Source organism: Homarus americanus, unplaced genomic scaffold, assembly GCF_018991925.1.
Source record: "Homarus americanus isolate GMGI-L3 unplaced genomic scaffold, GMGI_Hamer_2.0 scaffold28, whole genome shotgun sequence".
Classification (NCBI taxonomy): Eukaryota; Metazoa; Arthropoda; class Malacostraca; order Decapoda; family Nephropidae; genus Homarus; species Homarus americanus.
In genome coordinates this window covers 5,935,130-5,955,715 of record NW_024742238.1, presented here as the reverse complement: position 1 = coordinate 5,955,715, position 20,586 = coordinate 5,935,130, and the positions used below count along the sequence as shown (strand labels likewise).

Genomic DNA, 20,586 nt, shown 5'->3' with positions numbered 1-20,586 from the left:
AATCTGGACTCGTCCAGTGGTGGGCGTGGTGTAAATCTGGACTCGTCCAGTGGTGGGCGTGGTGTAAATCTGGACTCGTCCAGTGGTGGGCGTGGTGTAAATCTTTCCCCAAGTGAAGGTCGTTGTGGGGGTGACGGGGCTGGCCGTCTACCCTGGCCTGGGCGGGAGAACCTGAAGGGCGATTCCGTGCTCGGCCTATCCCGTTCCTTTGGGGACTCAGATGTGACCTCGATCGCCGGAATATCAGGGTCTGTAGGGAGGTGGTCAAGAGCCGACTCTTCCCGTGGCAATTCAGGGTCTGTAGGGAGGTGGTCATGGGCCGACTCTTCCCGTGGCAGCTCAGGGTCTGTAGGGAGGTGGTCATGGGCCGACTCTTCCCGTGGCAGCTCAGGGTCTGTAGGGAGGTGGTCATGGGCCGACTCTTCCCGTGGCAGCTCAGGGTCTGTAGGGAGGTGGTCAAGGGCCGACTCTTCCCCTGGCAGCTCAGGGTCTGTAGGGAGGTGGTCAAGGGCCGACCCCTCCAGTGGCAGCTCAGGGTCTGTAGGGAGGTGGTCAAGGGCCGACTCTTCCCGTGGCAGCTCAGGGTCTGTAGGGAGGTGGTCAAGGGCCGACTCTTCCAGTGGCAGCTCAGGGTCTGTAGGGAGGTGGTCAAGGGCCGACTCTTCCCGTGGCAGCTTAGGAGTCTGGAATGGGGTTGTCTCCTCCGGGGTGTCGACGGTCAGTGAGTCAGACGGAGCCTCACTAACAGGTGTGATGGGTCTCCTCCTGGTGACCGTTACTCTGACTCTATTGCGTGGATCAGCGAACCTGACGGTGCCACGGCCACGGTTTCGCACACCAGGTCTCGAAGGCTCTGGCAGTTCAGGTATAGTAGTGACTACATCTCTAATTAAGGGCGTCGAGTCTTTCCTCTGCCCATGCTGTGACGCTTGGCCTCTTGCCTGAGTCTCCCTGAAGCTGCTGGTGGTGAGGAAGGGCGTGTCTGTAGGTGCCACAGGTTCCTCTTCCACCAGAGAAGATTGAAGGGTGGCCGGGGCGGTAGGTGGGCGCCGGCGAGGTACCTGAGTGGTAGCCTCAGTAACGTCTGAGGTCACCGACTGCTGCTGAGCCTCCACGTTCTGTCTTACGGCTTCTGGGGACAGATCAACTAAGGTAGCCGAGGCCAGGAAGACCTGTGTGGTGAGGGAGTTGAGGACACGTTCTCCTAAGGTGGCTATGCTGTTTCCCATTTCCAGTGTATAAAATCCTCCAACAGCGGTCCCGGTTTGGAAGGTTGGCAGAACGGACACAACAGTGGGTTCCACCTCGTTGGAGACGGTGACTTCTCTCGTGGAAACGTAGAACGGCGTGTCGTTCTCGTACTGGGTGTAAAGGTACGAGTAAACAGTATAGTAAGTACTGACTGTGGCCACCAGGGGACGCAGTGGACTGGCGACCACCGTGGGTTGAGGAAGACGACGGGTCACTACCACGCGACGACGTCCGCCAGGCAGAGTCATGGTCTTGTCAGCCTCCACGGTGTTGGTCACCTGCACCTGTCGCCGGCTAGTGACTGTTATACGGACACGCTGTCGGCTACCCGGTCTACCTGGAGCCTCTTCCTCGATGTCCTGTTCTTCTGTTTCCATTATCTCATGTGTTGCCGTTGTTGAGTCCTTGTCAGCTGTGTCAGCTGAAGGACTTCCAATTTTTTTTAAATCTTCAAATTGTTGAACATTCTCCTCAATCGCAGGCGACACAGGTGTTGGCCGAGCAGGTATATTAACATTTATAGGCTGCTGTCCATCAATTGGTTGATCAGAGGCAGCAAGAACATCACTCTGTATCTGGTTGACAGGTCGGCGTCGCGTGACCACCGTCCTCACACGGTCATCTGTCTGTGACGGCCTCATCGGGCGCTTACGGGTCAGGACGACGACACGAGGCTTATGTTGAGTGTCAGAGTCGCTGTCTGGTTGAATAATGAGTTGAGGGCTGAGATGTCCACGCCCTGGCTGAGGAACTCTACGTCCTGTTAGTCTCACCCCTTGAGGAGAACTAGGACTACTCACTAATGGTTCCCCGAAGTGTTCTGGGTCAGTTGGCTGTGCTGGCCCAAAGTGTGGGATGACTGGTCCAAATGGTGGTGGAGGCTCCGTGAAGGTGGGATCAGGCACTGGCCGAGGCTTGCCGGGGATGATGGCATCCTCCAGTGTAAACTTGGCCTGGATTCCTGGAACATCGGTAAGCAGAGACTCCTCACCGTCAGTTCTGGTGAAGTCATCAAGGCGGACATTGCCATTCGTGGCCAGTTGAGTGATGGTCTCCTCAGAGCTCTGAACATACTCGCGGCCACCATCATCCACCAGCGTGGTGTAATAGGTGAAGGTGGTGTAATAGGTGGTGGGAGCCTGGAGCTGGTGGACCTGCTCAGAGATCAGACGACTCTGTAGCCTCAGTCCTGGAACATTAAACTGGCTGAGCACTGGCTGTTTGCCATCTATACCATCAACAATCTGCTGTTGTGTCCCGTCCTGGATCTTACGGGCTTCAGGAAACCCGGTGTTGCCCCTTTGTGCACTTCGAACATTCCGCTTGAGCGGGGCTGACTCAGCGGGGCCTACCCATAAAAAAGGCTGCGAGTTGAAGGAGTGGGTCTCATTTTGGCGAATCATCGGTACCTGGTCAATGTATTCCGTCAGGTCTCCCACCACAGACTCTAGACTGGGCGTCACTTTACTGATCTCATTAGTATCGATTTCATTCATGGCAGACACAATAAACCAGTCCATGTCATCCTCACTGTAGGTGTCAGGGAGTTGGAAGAGACCTTTGTCAGTCTCAATATAGTGAGGGAGAACTGTTGCCTGAACTTCTTTAGTGTTTAAGGAATCTCGTTTCCTGCGAGTGGCGTCTCCGCTGAGGGTGACGGTGGAGAGGATGGTTGAGAACTGCCCGGGTTGTCGACCCGACACGTACAACGTGACAATTGACGTCTCCACCAGGGCAGGTGTAGGGGCGGGCTCAAGTTTGGCTCTCTGGGTGTCTTGTTTCTGGTTCTGATGTTTCAGGAGCTGCTCTAACAACTGGGGGTCAACTTTTGAGGCTTCAATGGAGGGCTCCCGTGTGGGTCTGATTTGAGGCGCTTGTTGCTGCAGCTGTCCCTGGAGGAGGAACGGCAGCAGCTGGTTGAGGGGGTTGGCATTGGTTAGTGGACTGAGGGTGTTGAAAGCGACGACTGTCTCGGTGCTCAGCTCTGTTGCCGTCACCACCTCCTCATTTGACTCGACTATGGTTGTGAAAACGGTTTTCCCACGGAAGATGATGGGAATGGATGTAGACACAACGTTGGTGACGGTGGTCACGTAGGATCTTGTGTGTACCACCTCACTAGTTGCCTGTTGGTTATTAAGGCCTAGTGCTGCTAACAGTGGGTTCTGAGGTTGCTGTTGCTGGCCTAACAGCAGCTGCAGCAGCTGTTGAATGTCGCCGCCTTGTTTCGGTTTAGTGATGGTCACAACATTATAGGCAGTGGAGGGAAGGACGACAGAGGCAGAGGTGCGGCGACCTCCGATAAAAGTGGGAGTGAAGGTAACTGTGGTGGTCTCCACGGGGTCCACCACGTAGTGAGTCACCTCGTTGCCGCCGTCAACGGTACTGAGCAGCAGCTTGATGACGCCATCGATTTCAGTCTGGGTGATCTGGTCAGGCTGAATTACCTCAGTTTGTAAGGAAGCGGTGATGACCTCCTTCTGGATCGTCGTGCCATCTTCCACCAGAGGAATCGTCGCCTTGACAGGAGTTTCGCGTGTGATAGTAATTTCATCCTGGATCAAAAAGCCTCCATCTTCACTGGGGAAAATGGCCGGCGGCTCTGTTGTGATAGGAGGTGAAGGTCTGTTCCTGAACTCCTTTATGGGGTTTGTGGCTGGAGGTTCTCGACTGATACGAGTATCTTTCCTTAAAGATGTTGGCCTCCTGATGGGGCTGCTGGCGGGGCGTGGGGGAGTAAACTTACTAGAGGAGCGGAAACTGTTGTCTGTAGATGGCCGCCTGAAACCTCGATCCCGGATGTTTCCTAAAGGAACAGCTGACCTGGTCCTTGACGAGCGCAATCTTGTTGGTAATGAAGAGCGGCTTGGGGACTCTGAACGGGTGGGGGGTTTTGGCTCTGTATCCTGGTTGATGTTAAGTCGAGCTCTTGAAGCAGCTCTCGAGTTTGTTGCGTCTCTAGCATTTGTTGTAGCTCTAGCTCTAGCATTTGTTGTAGGTCTAGCATTTGTTGTAGGTCTAGCATTTGTTGTAGGTCTAGCATTTGTTGTAGGTCTAGCATTTGTTGTAGGTCTAGCATTTGTTGTAGGTCTTTTATTTGTTGTAGGTCTAGAATTTGTTGTAGGTCTAGCATTTGTTGTAGGTCTAGCATTTGTTGTAGCTCTAGCATTTGTTGTAGGTCTAGCATTTGTTGTAGGTCTAGCATTTGTTGTAGGTCTAGCATTTGTTGTAGCTCTAGCTCTAGCATTTGTTGTAGGTCTAGCATTTGATGTAGGTCTAGCATTTGATGTAGGTCTAGCATTTGTTGTAGGTCTAGCATTTGATGTACGTCTAGCATTTGTTGTAGGTCTAGCACTTGTTAGAGGTGCACGAGCCTTCGTCCGCCCAGTATTACTATTCGTCAGAGTAAACTGGGAGCCAGTATCCTTTTCAACAGGTGTAGCCGCTGAAGGACGTTCCCTGCCACGATGTCTTGTGGGAAATCTTGGTGATGACGACGGGGGCAACAACGGCAGTGTGGTGCGGGAGCGACCAGCCCTAGCGGTGCCTCGTGATGATGTCCTCATACCAAAGTCTGTCTGACGCTTCCTCCTGATCAAAGGTTCCTCGTCTATAATCTCGTCAGCCTCAGAAAGTATTTTCGCTACTTCCTCTGGCGTCAGAAGTCGACCATCAGCTTCAACAAACACTGGTTCAACTTTGGAAGGCTGGTTGTCCAGGTCTTCTTTTAAACCATTTCTACGAGGGAACAACTTGGAGAGGTCAGCTCTGTTCTGGCGGAAACGGCTACGTCTACGCTCATTCAAGTTCAGGTGGTCTATACGGAAACCTCCAGTCCTGGGCGCTTTAGTGGTGGTGGAAGGCCTTTGACTCTTTGTTTCTGTTAAGGGTGAATTTGTGTCAGATGGCGTGTTGACGGCCGGAGAGAATCGGCTGGCACTCGGCGCCTCTCTCGGGGAATTGGTGCCTGCTGGGCGACGGTTGAACAGGGTGAAGGGGATGGATGACCTTGTGCCTGGGACATTTGTAGGACGTTTCGGCCGGAAACTGAAATTTCGGAATCCTGCTTCAGGGTTGTTGGAGGCAGATGAAGAATGAGAAGGCACAAACTCCTCCCCCTCCTCCTCCTCCACCAGCTCGTCAAATAGTGGAAGATCAGAAAGTGGAGCTGCTGTGGTCACCAACCTTGGAAGAACTGAGGAAGGCGATAACACTTTACTGCTGCCAGGGAAGACAGAAGAACGAGAGCCAGTAAACCTGAAGCCTCCTGGACTGCTTGAACCAAACCTTTTTAAACTGCTCGAAGCAAACCTGAACCCAGGCGAACTGTGTCTGATACTTGATGTACCAAAGAACCCAGGGCGTGAGGAGCCTTTGGGGACACTTTCAACTCCGGTGGACTGGAAGCGGAAGCGGACAGATGAGGGGGTTTCTGATTTCCGGATACTGGGGTTATCCAGGAAGCCGAACCGGAATGGGCGAGAGGTGGATGTGAGTTCTTCATATTCAGAATCACTTGCAGGAGTCACTGTTGGTGTTTCATCGTCCCTGGGGATGGTGGCCGGGCGCTGGCGGAAGGTTGTGCGCCTCACTATGGGTACAAAATCTTGCCTCCTGCGTGATCCTGGAATCCGCAGAGGGAACTGATTACGACTGGGCGATGGATTGGTCTTCGTCTTTAAGGGCGAATTAACCTCTTTCTCTGGGAGCTCTGTGGTGTCTTCCTCTGGCAACGCTTCTGTGGCGGTGTCCCCGGAGGCTACATCAGTCGTCAGGTCCCGCAGGGAAGAGTCGAGGGTCGGTGTCGCGAACAGAGTCGGTACAAAGACAGGAGCCTCCACTTCATCATTTGTGGTTAAGGGGAAGATTGGCTCAGGGGTAGCTGGAGAGGGCGTCACATCCTCGCTGGTGGTGGGGAGGAAGAAGAAGGGCACTGTCGACGTGGTCTCCTTGGTGGTCGTCGGCGAGAAGAAGCCTAACACAGGTTCAGACGTCGGTAGGACAACAATACTGGTCGTGGACTGAATCTGAGCGTAAAGTCCATCTACGACAGTGCCGATGATGTTGGTGGAGAAGATGGTGGTGGTGCCGTCAACAACAGTGCTGCCCCGGATGGTAGACAGAAGACCAGTGGACTTGGTCATTGTGGCCCCAAAGGTGTCGTCCAGCTCTGGAGACTTGCCTGTGGTTGCAAATCCAAATGGTTCCTCCTCTGTGGTGGTGAAGCCAAATGGTGTGCTCTTACTTGTAGTGAAACCAAATGGACTATCCTTTGTCACATCGAAGCCAAATAGATTTTCCTCTGTAGTATCGAAGCCAAATGGTGTATCTTCAGTCGTACCGAAGCCAAATGGTGTATCTTCAGTCGTATCAAAGCCAAATGGCGTTGCCTCAGTGGTAGTGAAGCCAAATGCTCTATCATCAGTCGTATCGAAGCCAAATGTTCTATCTTCAGTCGTATCGAAGCCAAATGTTCTATCTTCAGTCGTATCAAAGCCAAATGGCGTTGCCTCAGTGGTAGTGAAGCCAAATGCTCTATCATCAGTCGTATCGAAGCCAAATGTTCTATCTTCAGTCGTATCGAAGCCAAATGGCGTTGCCTCAGTGGTACTGAAGCCAAATGTTCTATCTTCAGTCGTATCGAAGCCAAATGGCGTTTCCTCAGGGGTAGTGAAGCCAAATGTTCTATCTTCAGTCGTACCGAAGCCAAATGTTCTATCTTCAGTCGCATCGAAGCCAAATGGCGTTGCATCAGTGGTAGTGAAGCCAAATGGCGTTGTCTCAGTGGTAGTGAAGCCAAATACTATATCTTCAGTCGTATCGAAGCCAAATGGAGTTGCCTCAGTGGTAGTGAAGCCAAATGGTGTTGCCTCAGTGGTAATGAAGCCAAATGGTATTGTCTCAGTGGTAGTGAAACCAAATGGTGTTGCCTCAGTGGTAGTGAAACCAAATGGTGTTGCCTCAGTGGTAGTGAAGCCAAATGGTGTTGCCTCAGTGGTAGTGACGCCAAATGGTGTTGCCTCAGTGGTAGTGACGCCAAATGGTGTTGCCTCAGTGGTAGTGAAGCCAAGTGGTGTTGCCTCAGTGGTAGTGAAGCCAAATGGTGTCGTCTCAGTGGTGGTGTGCTCCTCAGCGAACACTGTATCGATGGTGGTGGTCGGGTTGGTCGACACGACGTTGGTGATGGTCTTGAGGCGACTGTTGACGATTGTCTGATCCCCAACGTAGGTGGATGTGTAGTAGGTGTAGGTGGTGTAGAAGGTGGTGACGGCGGGTGTGGAGGTGACTGAGATGGCAGGGTAAGCTTCAACGGTGGGGACCAGAGGCTCAGGGAGAACAGTGGGGATCGTTGTCGGCTTCGCCGTCGGTGTGACAATGTTCGACCTGGTCTCCTCAGAGCTAGTAGAGACGGTAGTGTTCTCCTTGAAAAAGGTGGTCCAGTAGGTGTATGTGGTGTAGTAGGTGACAGGGTAGGTGGGTACTACAGGGGTGAGAGTCTTGTGCCTCTCCTGTTCGCTCGGGTCAGTTACCACGTTGGTCAGTGTCTCGAGGCTGCTGACGATGGAGGAGGTGTTGGAGTGGTAGTAGGTGGTGAAGTAGGTGTAGGTGGTGTAGTAAGTCTTCGGGTAGAAGACAGCGTTCACTTCTTCCTCAGGGACGAGAGAGGAGTCCAGAGATACTCCCGGGGCTTCTGTTACGTCTTGGGCTGATGAGTCTGTTGACGACTCTGACATGCTTTCTGACATGGACTCTGTAAAGGATTCCAAGACGGACTCTGTGGTCCTCTCATAGTCGTCCACACTGATGGCCTCAATCACAGTAAGATCCAATTCCCCTGGAGTATCCTCCGTAGTCTCTGGTGCTGGGGTGGTAGTAGGGGGCGTTGGGGTGGGAGTAGTTGTGGTTGTTGTGGTTGTTGTCTTTGTCGTGGTAGTTGTCACAGTAGTGGTAGTGGTCGCGGTAGTGGTCGCGGTCGCAGTAGTGGTCGCGGTAGTGGTCGCGGTCGCGGTCGCGGTCGCGGTAGTGGTCGCGGTCGCGGTAGTGGTCGCGGTCGCGGTAGTGGTCGCGGTCGCGGTAGTGGTTGCAGTAGTGGTCGCGGTAGTGGTCGCAGTTTTGGTAGTGGTAGTGGTTGCGGTAGGTACGAGAGTTAAGAACGAAGGAAGAGATTTTGAGATGGTGGCTCCAACCTCCTTGGTGAGCACCTGTGTGTGGCTGGACACCTGTATGGACCCGTCAACAAAGAGAGTGGTGTAATAGGTATATGTGGTCAGGTAGGTAGACGCTGGCACTTCAGTTGGCTGAAGCTTAACCATTGTAGGCGAGGAATCTGTTGTTGTGGTCTCCAGACGTGTTGAGACAGTCGTTGCACCATTAGTGAAGTAGGTGGTGTAGTAGGTGTAGGTGGACACTGAGTCACTTGTTGGCTGAGGTGTGGTGGGGTCAACCTCCTCCCCTAACTCTTTATCACTGCCGGTGTCCACTATCAGCTGTTGGCCGGGGCTCGAGGCCACAGATCTTCCAAGGGCGTTATCCACAATGTCTTCAACAACCGCCGGTAGATCCTCTGTGGTGAAGCCGTCGTACTCGTAGTCATTGTAGAATTCTGTTGTTGGTTCCGGTAGTTCAGGGCCGAGTGTGGCAGTGATGGGCTGTAGTGAGGACGTGGCCTGCACTGCTTGGGCCCCAGCTGAACGGGACACAAGGTAGAAGATGCTGGAGGTACTCTGCACTATCTGTGCATACTGACCCTGGATATAAGTGCCGTACACATAGGTGGTGAGCAGAGTGGTCATTTCATTGCTCACAATTGTTCCTCCAATAGAAGAAACAAGACCCGTGGGGTACAAGTCATATGTGTTGAACCTTTGAGTAGAGATGGTGGAATAAACGCTGCCGGCCGCGTCGTCGCCATGCTTCTCCTGGTCAGCTGTCTTCACCGAGGTTCCCTCCGTCTGTGTCACCATCCGGGTCTCCATGTTTTGTTTGTTGTCAAATTCATTCGTAGTCGTTCTGAAAGGCTGAGTTTCTGATGGCATTCCTGTGATACTGTCTTTCTTCTCTTCCCTGGAACTAGCGAGGCGGGGCGCTAGAGTGGTCAACACCGGAGGGGGTGTTGGTAAGGTCGGCTTCACTGTCACAGGTGGTTGTGTCTCTACGGTTTTCGTCACCTGTGGCTTCACTTCCTTATTTGGGGTTTCTGTGCGAGGTGTAAACACCACGACGGTGCCGGCGATGGTGGTAGTGAAGTCAGCAAATCCAACATAAGAGACAGTAGGAAGATCAGAGTCTGTTCCTCCACTTTCAAGGTTGTATCTCGACCTGATGTCGGTGACGGACTTGGCCTCACGCTGGCGAGATTCGTGGTGCCGCTCACTCACGCTCTTTTCTACAGACTTCTCCATCATTTTGCCCAAATTCTTGCTGATCGCGACAACCTGCTCGAGAGGAACGTTGATCTGCCCGACGGTGTATGTAGGAAGGTTTGCCTCTAATGCACGAGAAGGACGAAGGCCGACAATGATCTCCCCGTCACCAACACGAACCTTCCGAGCCCGGAGCAGCGACACGTCTATCTCATTATCCAAGTCGCTCGTCTCACGGAGCTTGTCGGCCATACTGAGTACCGTCACCTCTTCCGGGTGTTTGACAGACTGCGGCTGCACCATCCTGGTGTGGGCGACGGGGCGGCCGATGGTGATGGTCAACATACTGGTCTCGCCACTCTGGCTCTGAGTGCCCTCCATGTCGAACCCTTCAGACCCCTCGATGAACACCCCGCCCATGATTCGCCCGTCCACCACACCTTCACCCATCAGAAGGTCGGGAGCAACTGTTGAGTCAATCTTCTGGGTTTTGGATGGCATTATTACCTGAAGATCCTGTTCCATATCCACTAAAATTTTGGACTGGTTCCCACCCTTCTTGAGGACCACTTCAGTGTGGGTCTGGGTGCCGGGAACAGGACCAGTGATCCCCGGGGCGTGTGGCAGCGCCGTGTTACCGAAGAAGAAGAGGTACGTGCGACTATCCTTGACGTAGGAGCCGGTGAAGACATTGTAAGTGGTGTGGTGTGAGGGTCCGTCCTTGATGAACTGACCCTGAGTACCCGTCAGCGTCACTACCTCATCGGCTGCGGGTTGAGGGTTAATGGAACCATCTAGCAGACTGACCTGTAGCTGGGCGTGCTGACCACCTGAAGCCTCGGTCAAGAAGGTACCCTGAACGGGGATGCTGAAGGCCACTGTGGGAGATGAAGAAGGATCAGAGTGTATGTCCGTCATTGTCTCAATCAGCTGAGCGTAGGTACCGTCAATGTGTGTGTGTAAGTAGCGCGTAGTGTACACCGTGGTGACAGTTTTGTCGACACGGGTGTACAGATCAGACGACGCCAATCCCTCGGGCTGTCCACTGTGCAGTCTGGTCGGTATGGCATAAAACACGCGAGAAGACGTCGAGGTGACCTGAGCGTAGCGTCCGTCGTGAAGGTGAGTCCCGTACACAAGCGTGGCGTACTCTGAGGTGGTGCCGTCATTGATGAAGGTGTCCACGGTGGAGGAGAGGAGCCCCCTGTCTCCTTCAGTCTCTACGGGTGCCAGGAACACCTCTGTCGTGCTCCCCTTCCCCACTACAGTCCGCACGCCTTCTGAAGCTGGTCAGCCAGTCAGCGTCAGTTATAGGTGGTGGTAGTGGTAGATGGTGGTAGTGAGAGGGATGGTGGTAGATGGTGGTAGTGAGAGAGATGGTGGTAGATGGTGGTAGTGAGAGGGATGGTGGTAGATGGTGGTAGATGGTGGTAGTGAGAGAGATGGTGGTAGATGGTGGTAGTCAGAGGGATGGTGGTAGATGGTGGTAGTGAGAGGGATGGTGGTAGATGGTGAGTGGGATGGTGGTAGGTGGTAGATGGTAGATGGTGGTAGATGGTAGTGAGAGAGAGATGTAGTGGTAGATGGTGGTAGTGAGAGGGATGGTGGTAGATGGTGGATGGGGTGAGTGAGAGGGATGGTGGTAGATGGTGGTAGGGGTGGTAGATTGGTAGTAGAGGGATGGTGGTGGTGGTAGTGAGAGATGGTGGTAGATGTTGGTAGTGAGAGAGATGGTGGTAGATGGTGAGTGAGAGGATGGTGGTAGTGGTAGTAAGAGGGATGGGAAGATGGTGTGAGAGGATGGTAGAGGGATGGGATGGTAGGTGAGGATGGTAGGGTAAGAGATGGTGGTAGATGGTGGTAGTGAGAGGGATGGTGGAGGTGGAGTGAGAGTGGTGGGTGAGAGGGATGGTGGTAGAGTGGGGAGGGATGATGGTAGATGGTGGTAGTAAGAGAGATGGTGGTAGATGGTGGTAGTGAGAGGGATGGTGGTAGGTGGTGGTAGTGAGAGGGATGGTGGTAGATGGTGATAGTGAGAGGGATGGTGGTAGATGGTGGTAGTGAGAGGGATGGTGGTAGTGAGAGAGATGGCACTAGTGAAGGAGTGGTAGCAGAATAAGTGGTGTATGGTGGTAGATGGGTGATGGATGGTGGTAGATGGGTGATGGATGGTGGTAGATGGATGGTGTATGGTGGTAGATGGGTGATGGATGGTGGTAGATGGGTGATGGATGGTGGTTGATGGGTGGTGTATGGTGGCAGATGGGTGATGGATGGTGACAGATGGGTGATGGATTAATAGATAAAGATAGATAAATAGATGAATGAACGAATGAATGAAAAAATTAATGAATGAACTGAAATTGAATAGAGAGAAGTGACTCAAGTACACAGGTGACGAGAGAGAGAGAGAGAGAGAGAGAGAGAGGAGAGAGAGAGAGAGAGAGAGAGAGAGAGAGAGGAGAGAGAGAGAGAGAGAGAGAGAGAGAGAGAGAGAGAGAGAGAGAGTAAACAACAACAATGACGTCACAGATATAAACAGAGTGGCCCAATCATCTCAAAGAGGTGCAGTGTGTGGTGAGGATAATGAAGGTTAATAATAATGATAGTGAAGTGAAGTGATAATAATAATAAATAATATGTGTAAATGAGGAGAAAAATGACTCGTGTGTGTGTGTGTGTGTGTGTGTGTGTGTGTGTGTGTGTGTGTGTGTGTGAAGCTGCCATGTCAAACCTACCAATTTAGAACCCTCGGAATGTTTAGTTAATAAATAAATTACCGAACTTAACCTAACCTAACCTAGCCTAACCCAACTTAACCTAACCTAACCTTCGGGACATTAATCAGGAAGTTTTCTAACCTAACCTAACTTACCAAGTCAAACACAGGTCAGAATTGGCAGCTTAATGACACACACACACACACACACACACACACAGGCAGTAACAGGTCAATGAAGGTAACTAAGTCATCAAGGTCATCATAGGTCAATCAAGTAGAGGTCAATTTGTCACATGGGAGACTATCATCACTCACAAATTTGTCTTTTTTGTTAATATAAGCAGTCCAATAATTCGTCATAATTCACAGTAAACAATAAATAATCTTGGGAATTATAATCAATGAAAACAAAAGAGTGCAATAAAAGAATTCACAAGAGGATATATTGAAAATGGTTCAATATTTAAAAAAAATAAATAAAATAAAAAATCTTTGGAAAATATATTGACAGGTATTGTAAGATCGGACAGACAGACAGACAGACAGACACATATATATATATCAATGACAGAATACAGACAGCAAGATCGACACGCGTGAGATAAATTATTAAAAACACATTAAAAAGAGGTAAAGGAATGGATAAATGGGAATGATAAATAAAGAGGAAGAGACAGTAGAGGATGATGTGGGAAGGAAGTAAGGGGGGGGAGAGGAGGAGAAGGGAATAGAGGAAATGGGAGGAAGAGCAGGAGAAGGAGGGGGAATAAAGAAGGATGGGGAAGAGGAAAGGGGTGATAGAGGCAGTGGGAAAAGGAGGAGGAGGAACAGGAAGAAGGGGAATAGAGGAAGTGGGGGGAAAATGGAAGAAGAGGAGGAAGAAAGAGGGGTAAGGTTGCTAGGAGTAGGAAGACTTACCATGGGTCTGTCGTCGACGCCTTCTACGTATCTCCAGGTCTTGGGTCATCTCTGAGGGGCAGATGTAGGTGTTCTTATCGATGCTCACTGTACAGCAGGGGGAGAGGACGGAACACGGGGTTAGTACATCAGTGATCCCTAATGTAAACAACTGTATGAAGGAAACATATGACGAACGCTTTGGGCAACAGAAGAAGAACAAGAGACAGACAGACAGACAGACAGACAGATAGACGGACAGACAGACAGAGATTAGCGTTCACTTACGTTCGTCGGATCCCTCCAGACAGTCGAGGTTGCCGTCGCCCACCAGAGAAGCGTCGACACAACGAGGGAAGCCACACAGGCACTCATGCTGCCAGTCGTCACACGCTATGAAGGAAAACGCGGGTTAGGAGACAGTGCCAAATGAGGGGGAGGTGAGAGACAGTGCCAAAGGAGGGTAGGGGGAACAGGGGTTAGAAGACAGTGCCAAAGAAGGGGTGTGGGAGTGGTGAGGGGGAACAGCGAATAGCGAATCACAGAACATCACGAATAGCGAATCACTGAACATCACGAATAGCGAATCACAGAACATCACGAATAGCGAATCACTGAATATGTATCAGACTTAAGTGGAATAGAGAGTTACAACAAAAGACTTAAGTGGTTTGCCATCAGGTGCGTCCTCAGTGTCCAGTGCTGAAGGCTGTGTTGACTTTCTCACTCATCCTGCCCGTGATATCGAGACCAGTTTATACAGGGTCTCACAACAACACTGATGATGTCAACACAATCTTGCCATCACACTCATCAAGGGACTCTGCCACACCTCTAGGCTACAGTCACTATTACAGTAGGTGATACACAAACTACTGTTCGCTAAATATTGACACACACACACACACACACACACACACACACACACACACACACACACACACACATAAATATGGTTCATTTATTAGGCTACACAACAGGGACGACGCTGCCCACCTAAATGCCCCAAACACGCAATTCAACTGGTTATTCTGTGTAAGGGTTCAGTGATTCACTATCTGCCGGTAACTCATCTGCATCAACGACGCCACAAATGGATTGGAATCAACACTCACTTTCGTCAGACTCGTCGAAGCAGTCAGGTACTCCATCCTGCAGCAGCTCTGGCGACACACACGCTGACCGGTCCTCACACACGTACCAGCCTTCGGGGCAATCTGCGGGAGAGCGAATGGCGTGTTAGATCTAGGGAAATGTAAAAATGAGTAGGGTGAATTTGACACCAGTTGACTAGAGCGTTTGAAAAAAGGTGGAGGTTTAAGACACGTAAGGCTAAGATGAAGTTAGAGTGAAAATAATAACTGAGACAAACCCAAAAAAACAAGAAATTAATTAAATAAGCTCATGGAGGAGTGAGGGAGGAGGGCAGGGGGACAGGGGGAGGGACGTTCACCCCCTGCCCTCCTGAACCCCCCCCCCCCTGAGCCGGGTGACTCGGGACAACTTATAGGTCAGGGATCAGGGTCATGGTCACTCAGCCTTCATAACATTCACGAGAACAAAGAAACACAAGAACAACAACAATTTAACAGATATTTCTCCCAACACCTGACTGACACACACACACACACACACCACACACACACACACACACACACACACACACACACACACACACGTAGGATTATATTAAGATAAATGCAGGTACTAAAATTATCATTGTAATTATCATAAACAGGCCAATAAAATATCTTCTTAAAGTATTACACAAAATAATTACAATTACACCAAAAATGTAAAAAAAAAAATATAATGTAATTCTTTAACCTATTTGTAATTAACCAAGTTAGAAGACAATATATATTAAAACAATGTTACAATGTGTCATTGGTTGTTCTCCATATTTCATTGAGAAGGATGATAGAAGGCGCGGAGGAGGAGAAGTATATATGGGAAGGAAGATAGTAGAAGGAGGGGAGGAGGAGAAGGAGGGGAAGGAAGATAGTAGAAGGAGAGAAGGAGGAGGAGGAAGGAAGATAGTAGAAGGGGGAGGAGGGAAGATAGGAGAGGAGGTAGGAGGAGGGGATGAGGAAGATGGTAGAAGGAGGAGGAGTAGGGAAGGAAGTGAAGAGAATAGAAGGGAGGAGGAGAGTTGGAGAGAAGGAAAGATAGTAAGATGATAGGGAGGAGGGGAAGGAAAGATAGTAGAAGGAGGAGGAGGAGGGGAAGGAGGGGAAGGAAGAGGTAGAAGATGGAGAGGGATGAATGGAGGAGGAGGAGGAAGGAGAAGATGAGTGAGGAAAGGAGGAGGAAGGAGGATAGGAGGAGTAAAAGGAGGGAAGGAAGATATATAGGGAGGAAAGAGAGAGGGGAAAGATAGTAGAAGGAGGAGGAGGAGGAAGGAGGGAAGGAAGATAGTAGAAGGAGGAGAGGAGGGGAAGGAGGAGGAGGGGAAGGAAGATATGAGAGGAGTGGAGGAGGATAGGAAGGAGGTGATGAAGGGGTTGGAAGATAGTATAGATATATAGAGGAGGAGAGGGGAGAGGAGGAAGGAAGATATAGAGGAAGAGGGAGGAGGAGGAGAAGGAGGGGAAGGAAGATAGTAGAATATATGAGGAGGGGAAGGATATAGTAGAATAAGTTGGAGGAATGAGGAAGGAGGGGAAAAGAAGATGAAGGAGGAGGAGGAGGGAAGGAGGGGTGGAGATGATATGGAGTATGAGGAGGGGAAGTAGGAGGAGGGGGGAGATGAATATAGTAGATATGAGGAGGTATGAGGGAATGAGGTAATGAAGATGTAATATATATATGATGAGTGGAGGGAAGGATGGAGGAAGGAAGCATAGTAGAAGAATATATATGTGAAGGAAGATAGTAGTTTGAGGAGGAAGTAGAAGATGGTGAAGGAGGAGGAGGAGGAGGAGGGAAGGAAGATAGTAGGAGGATGGAGGAGAAGGAGATGATAGGAAGATAGAAGGAGGAGGAGGAGGGGAAGGAAATATGAGTAGAAGGAGGAGGAAGATAGGAGAAGGAGGATGTAGGGGGAGAGGAGGAGGAGGGGAAGGAAGATAGTAGAAGGAGGAGGAGGAGGAGGGGAAGGAAGATGGGTAAAGGAGGGGAGGAGGAGGAGGGGAGGGAAGATAGTAGAAGGAGGAGGAGAAGGAGGAGGGAGGGAAGGAAGATAGTGGAGGAAGGAGGAGGAGGAGGGGAAGGAAGATAGTAGAAGGAGGAGGAGAAGGAGGAGGAGGGAGGGAAGATAGTAGAAGAGGAGGAGGATGGGAAGGAGGAGGAGGAGGAAGATAGTAGAAAGGAGGAGGACAAGGGGTAGTAGGAGAAGAAGGATGAGAGGAATGGGAAAAAGGAGAGCAGACAGAGACAGAAAGGGAAACAGGAGAGAGAGAGAGAGAGAGAGAGAGAGAGAGAGAGAGAGAGAGAGAGAGAGAGAGACACCACTATCATCATCATCATCATCATCATCAACATCATTATTCAGTAAAGTCTTCATCATCACTGCTTTTTAGTCTTAGTCTTTTGGGTACGAATCTCCAGGCTTTTAAATTTATCTCATAAACAAGATTCAGAGTACACACACACATACACACACACACACACACACACACATACACACACACACACATACACACACACACACACACACACATACATACACACACACACCACACACATACACACACACACACACACACAAACCAAAATTCCATCCCTAATTAAAACAACACTAATAAACCCGTTTCTTTTTAACTTCTTCAATAAACTACTAACGATTTCTAAAAAAGATCCCCCCACCCCTTCCCACCACACACACGTTCGGTTTTCTCCTCCTGCTTGAGAGAAATACAAAAAAAATAGCAACACCCCTCACTCTCTACAGCAGGTGGGGAAAACAAGATCACCAGACAGTTTACACGAGTTAACCCTCCAACCACATTTTCATTACTGACCCGTTTTCTATGATCCTGGAAGCCCTGAGTTGGTAAAGAGATACTTATTTAACTACGCATTACACCTTGATTATATATTTTACGAGATGTTTTTTTTTTTTAGATAAAGGCATTATTAAAACTACTCTGTATATACTATTAAAATTAGTACAATAGGTTTGTTAATATGAAGAAAAAAATAATAGTATCTGATGCGATAAGAATTAGGGGGAAACTTTAGTAATTTGGATTAGATTTACGACAATGTGTCATGTGTGTGTCTGTGTGTGTGTGAGAGTAAGATGACGTGATAAGCCAGAGGTGAAGTGGCTTTGTGTGTGTGTGTGTGTGTGTGTGTGTGTGTGTGTGTGTGTGTGTGTGTGTGTGCATCCACCCTTATTGTGTTGTAATTCTTTACATATTAGTGTGATCAAGACAGACGCTTAACACTTCCCTGTAATTACTGTCGAGAGGCTGATTATAGTTGAGTGGTTTAGTGAATAAGAGTGTTAGGTTGGGTAAGTGCTTTCTGTCTCTCCAAATGGCAAGGAGAGGAGGAATAAAACAAGAAGAACAAGAAGAGGTAGATGAAGAAGAACAAAACAGACATTAAACCATGAACTTTAACGTCGTTTATTTCAAACAAAAAGTAAAGAACACAGGAGAACAATTCCCTCACAAACCAGTCGAGAATTTTTGTCAACATAGTCAAGATATTATTTTTTTTCTAGATTCTTATTTAAATGACGTCCCCACCCCCCTTCCTCCCCACCCCCCACACCCTACCTCCTCCCCACCCCCCTCCCCACCTCCCCACCTACCTCCTCACCCTCAACCCACCCTCACCTTACCTCACCTCCTCCCTCACACCTCACCCACCTCCCTTCCCCACCCCTCACCCCTCACCCCTCACCCCCCTCTCCCTCACCTACCTCCTTCCCTCACCTCACCCTCTCAGACCCCTCACCTACCTCCTCTCACCCCCCTCAGACCCACCTACCTCACCCCTCACCCTGGCTCAAGAATGTATCTATACCCTGGCCAGTGTTGATCAAATCTGGTCTTGAATCAGCTCACACTGATGCCGTTCCAACTCACCAAAAACTTATCCTCGACAATTTTCTGGACTTGTGACTTCTTCAACTTTAAGCTGTGATCATTAATAGGAGCAACATATCCACCTAATAGGAACAACATATCCACCTAATAGGGAGCAACATATCCACCTAATAGGGAGCAACATAACCACCTAATAGGGAACAACATATCCACCTAATAGGGAACAACATATCCACCTAATAGGGAACAACATATCCACCTAATAGGGAGCAACATATCCACCTAATAGGGAACAACATATCCACCTAATAGGGAGCAACATATCCACCTAATAGGGAGCAACATAACCACCTAATAGGGAACAACATATCCACCTAATAGGGAACAACATATCCACCTAATAGTGAACAACATATCCACCTAATAGGGAGCAACATATCCACCTAATAGTGAACAACATATCCATCTAATAGGGAGCAACACATCCACCTAATAGGGAGCAACATATCCACCTAATAGGGAACAACATATCCACCTAATAGGGAACAACATATCCACCTAATAGGGAACAACATATCCACCTAATAGGGAACAACATATCCAATCTAATAGGGAAACAACATATCCAATTAATAGGGAACAAATAGATTCACTCAATAGTAATACAGTCCAAATCTAATAGGGAACAAATATATCCACCTTAATAGGAAATAAATATATCCACCTAATAGGGAGCAAGACATTCACCTAATAGAAACAAATATATCCACCTAATAGGGAATAAATATATCCACCTAATAGGAACAACATATTCACCATTAGGAGCAACATATCCACCTAATAGGGAACAACATATCCACCTAATAGGAACAAACATATCCACCAATAGGAACAGACCAATTCCAATAGGGAACAAACATCCACCTAATAGGGAACAAATATATCCACTCATTAGGAACAACATATCCACTCATTAGGGAGCAACATATCCACTCATTAGGAAGCAACATATCCACCTTAATAGGGAAACAAATATATCCACCTAATAGGGAACAACATATCCACCTAATAGTGAACAACAAACATATCCACCTAATAGTGAACAAACATATCCACCTAATAGTGAACAACATATCCACCTAATAGGGAACAACATATCCACCTAATAGGGAGCAACATATCCACCTAATAGTGAACAACATATCCACCTAATAGGGAGCAACATATCCACCTAATAGTGAACAACATATCCACCTAATAGGGAACAACATATCCACCTAATAGTGAACAACATACCCACCTAATAGGGAGCAACATATCCACCTAATAGGGAACAACATATCCACCTAATAGTGAACAACATATCCACCTAATAGTGAACAACATATCCACCTAATAGTGAACAACATACCCACCTAATAGGGAGCAACATATCCACCTAATAGTGAACAACATATCCACCTAATAGTGAACAACATATCCACCTAATAGTGAACAACATATCCACCTAATAGTGAACAACATATCCACCTAATAGGGAGCAACATATCCACCTAATAGTGAACAACATATCCACCTAATAGTGAACAACATATCCACCTAATAGTGAACAACATATCCACCTAATAGTGAACAACATATCCACCTAATAGTGAACAACATACCCACCTAATAGGGAGCAACATATCCACTAGCTCCAGGTATGAACAGTGAGTAATCTCCCCCTGAGGTGTTTATAAAGGCCAATTAGGTCACCTGTTTTACCTGTCCATAGTATAAGGTGACTACAGGTGTTCATTATGGATTTATTGTTTGTTTTCTTGTTTAGTTGTTCGTCTTTTGTTTCTATTGTGTTTGTTTTTGTGTCGTTTTCTTTTATTTTTCCCTCTTCCTCCTACATCATGCTCTCTCTCTCTCTCCTCCTCCTCGCCCGCCACACTGCTAAGGAACATCCCACTACCACAGTTTCAATGGGTAACTTTCTCTCTATAATGACCAGGAGGCAGGCTGGCTCTCCACAAGGTCGACACTCACTAGTTATTTCTAAGCTTTCATCGCCTTTATGGTATTGCCAGAGGAATTTAGGCCACCACGCATCCTCTCCGGGATGTGATAGGCCGCGGGCGATGGGCGAGTGTGTACGTGTGTGTGTGTGTGTCATTAGACGTGTACGCATGCTGTCCATACACACACATCCAATCAGACACACCCTTACATACATGCACCCATACTGACCCACAGCCAATCAGATAACACCCATACTGACCCACAGCCAATCAGACAGAATTTCTCAACAGCCTGGACCAGTTAAACAGCCTCTAACTACAACAACTGTCCATAGCCAGTGAAAGTA

The 20,586-nt window shown here is 49.0% G+C and overlaps 1 protein-coding gene across 1 annotated transcript in view; it reads right to left on the bottom strand.

Moving 5' to 3' along the window:
* The window catches only part of LOC121876567 (mucin-17-like), a 115,447-nt gene that overhangs the window by 24,623 nt on the left and 70,238 nt on the right, over positions 1 to 20,586 (bottom strand). Inside the window, exons 3-6 of the mRNA XM_042381768.1 lie at positions 14,349 to 14,450; positions 13,522 to 13,626; positions 13,255 to 13,341; positions 103 to 10,900 (exon numbers count right to left, since the gene is read on the bottom strand). Of these exons, the coding sequence (XP_042237702.1) occupies positions 103 to 10,900; positions 13,255 to 13,341; positions 13,522 to 13,626; positions 14,349 to 14,450 (11,092 nt within the window). The remainder of the gene's footprint in view (positions 1 to 102; positions 10,901 to 13,254; positions 13,342 to 13,521; positions 13,627 to 14,348; positions 14,451 to 20,586) is intronic.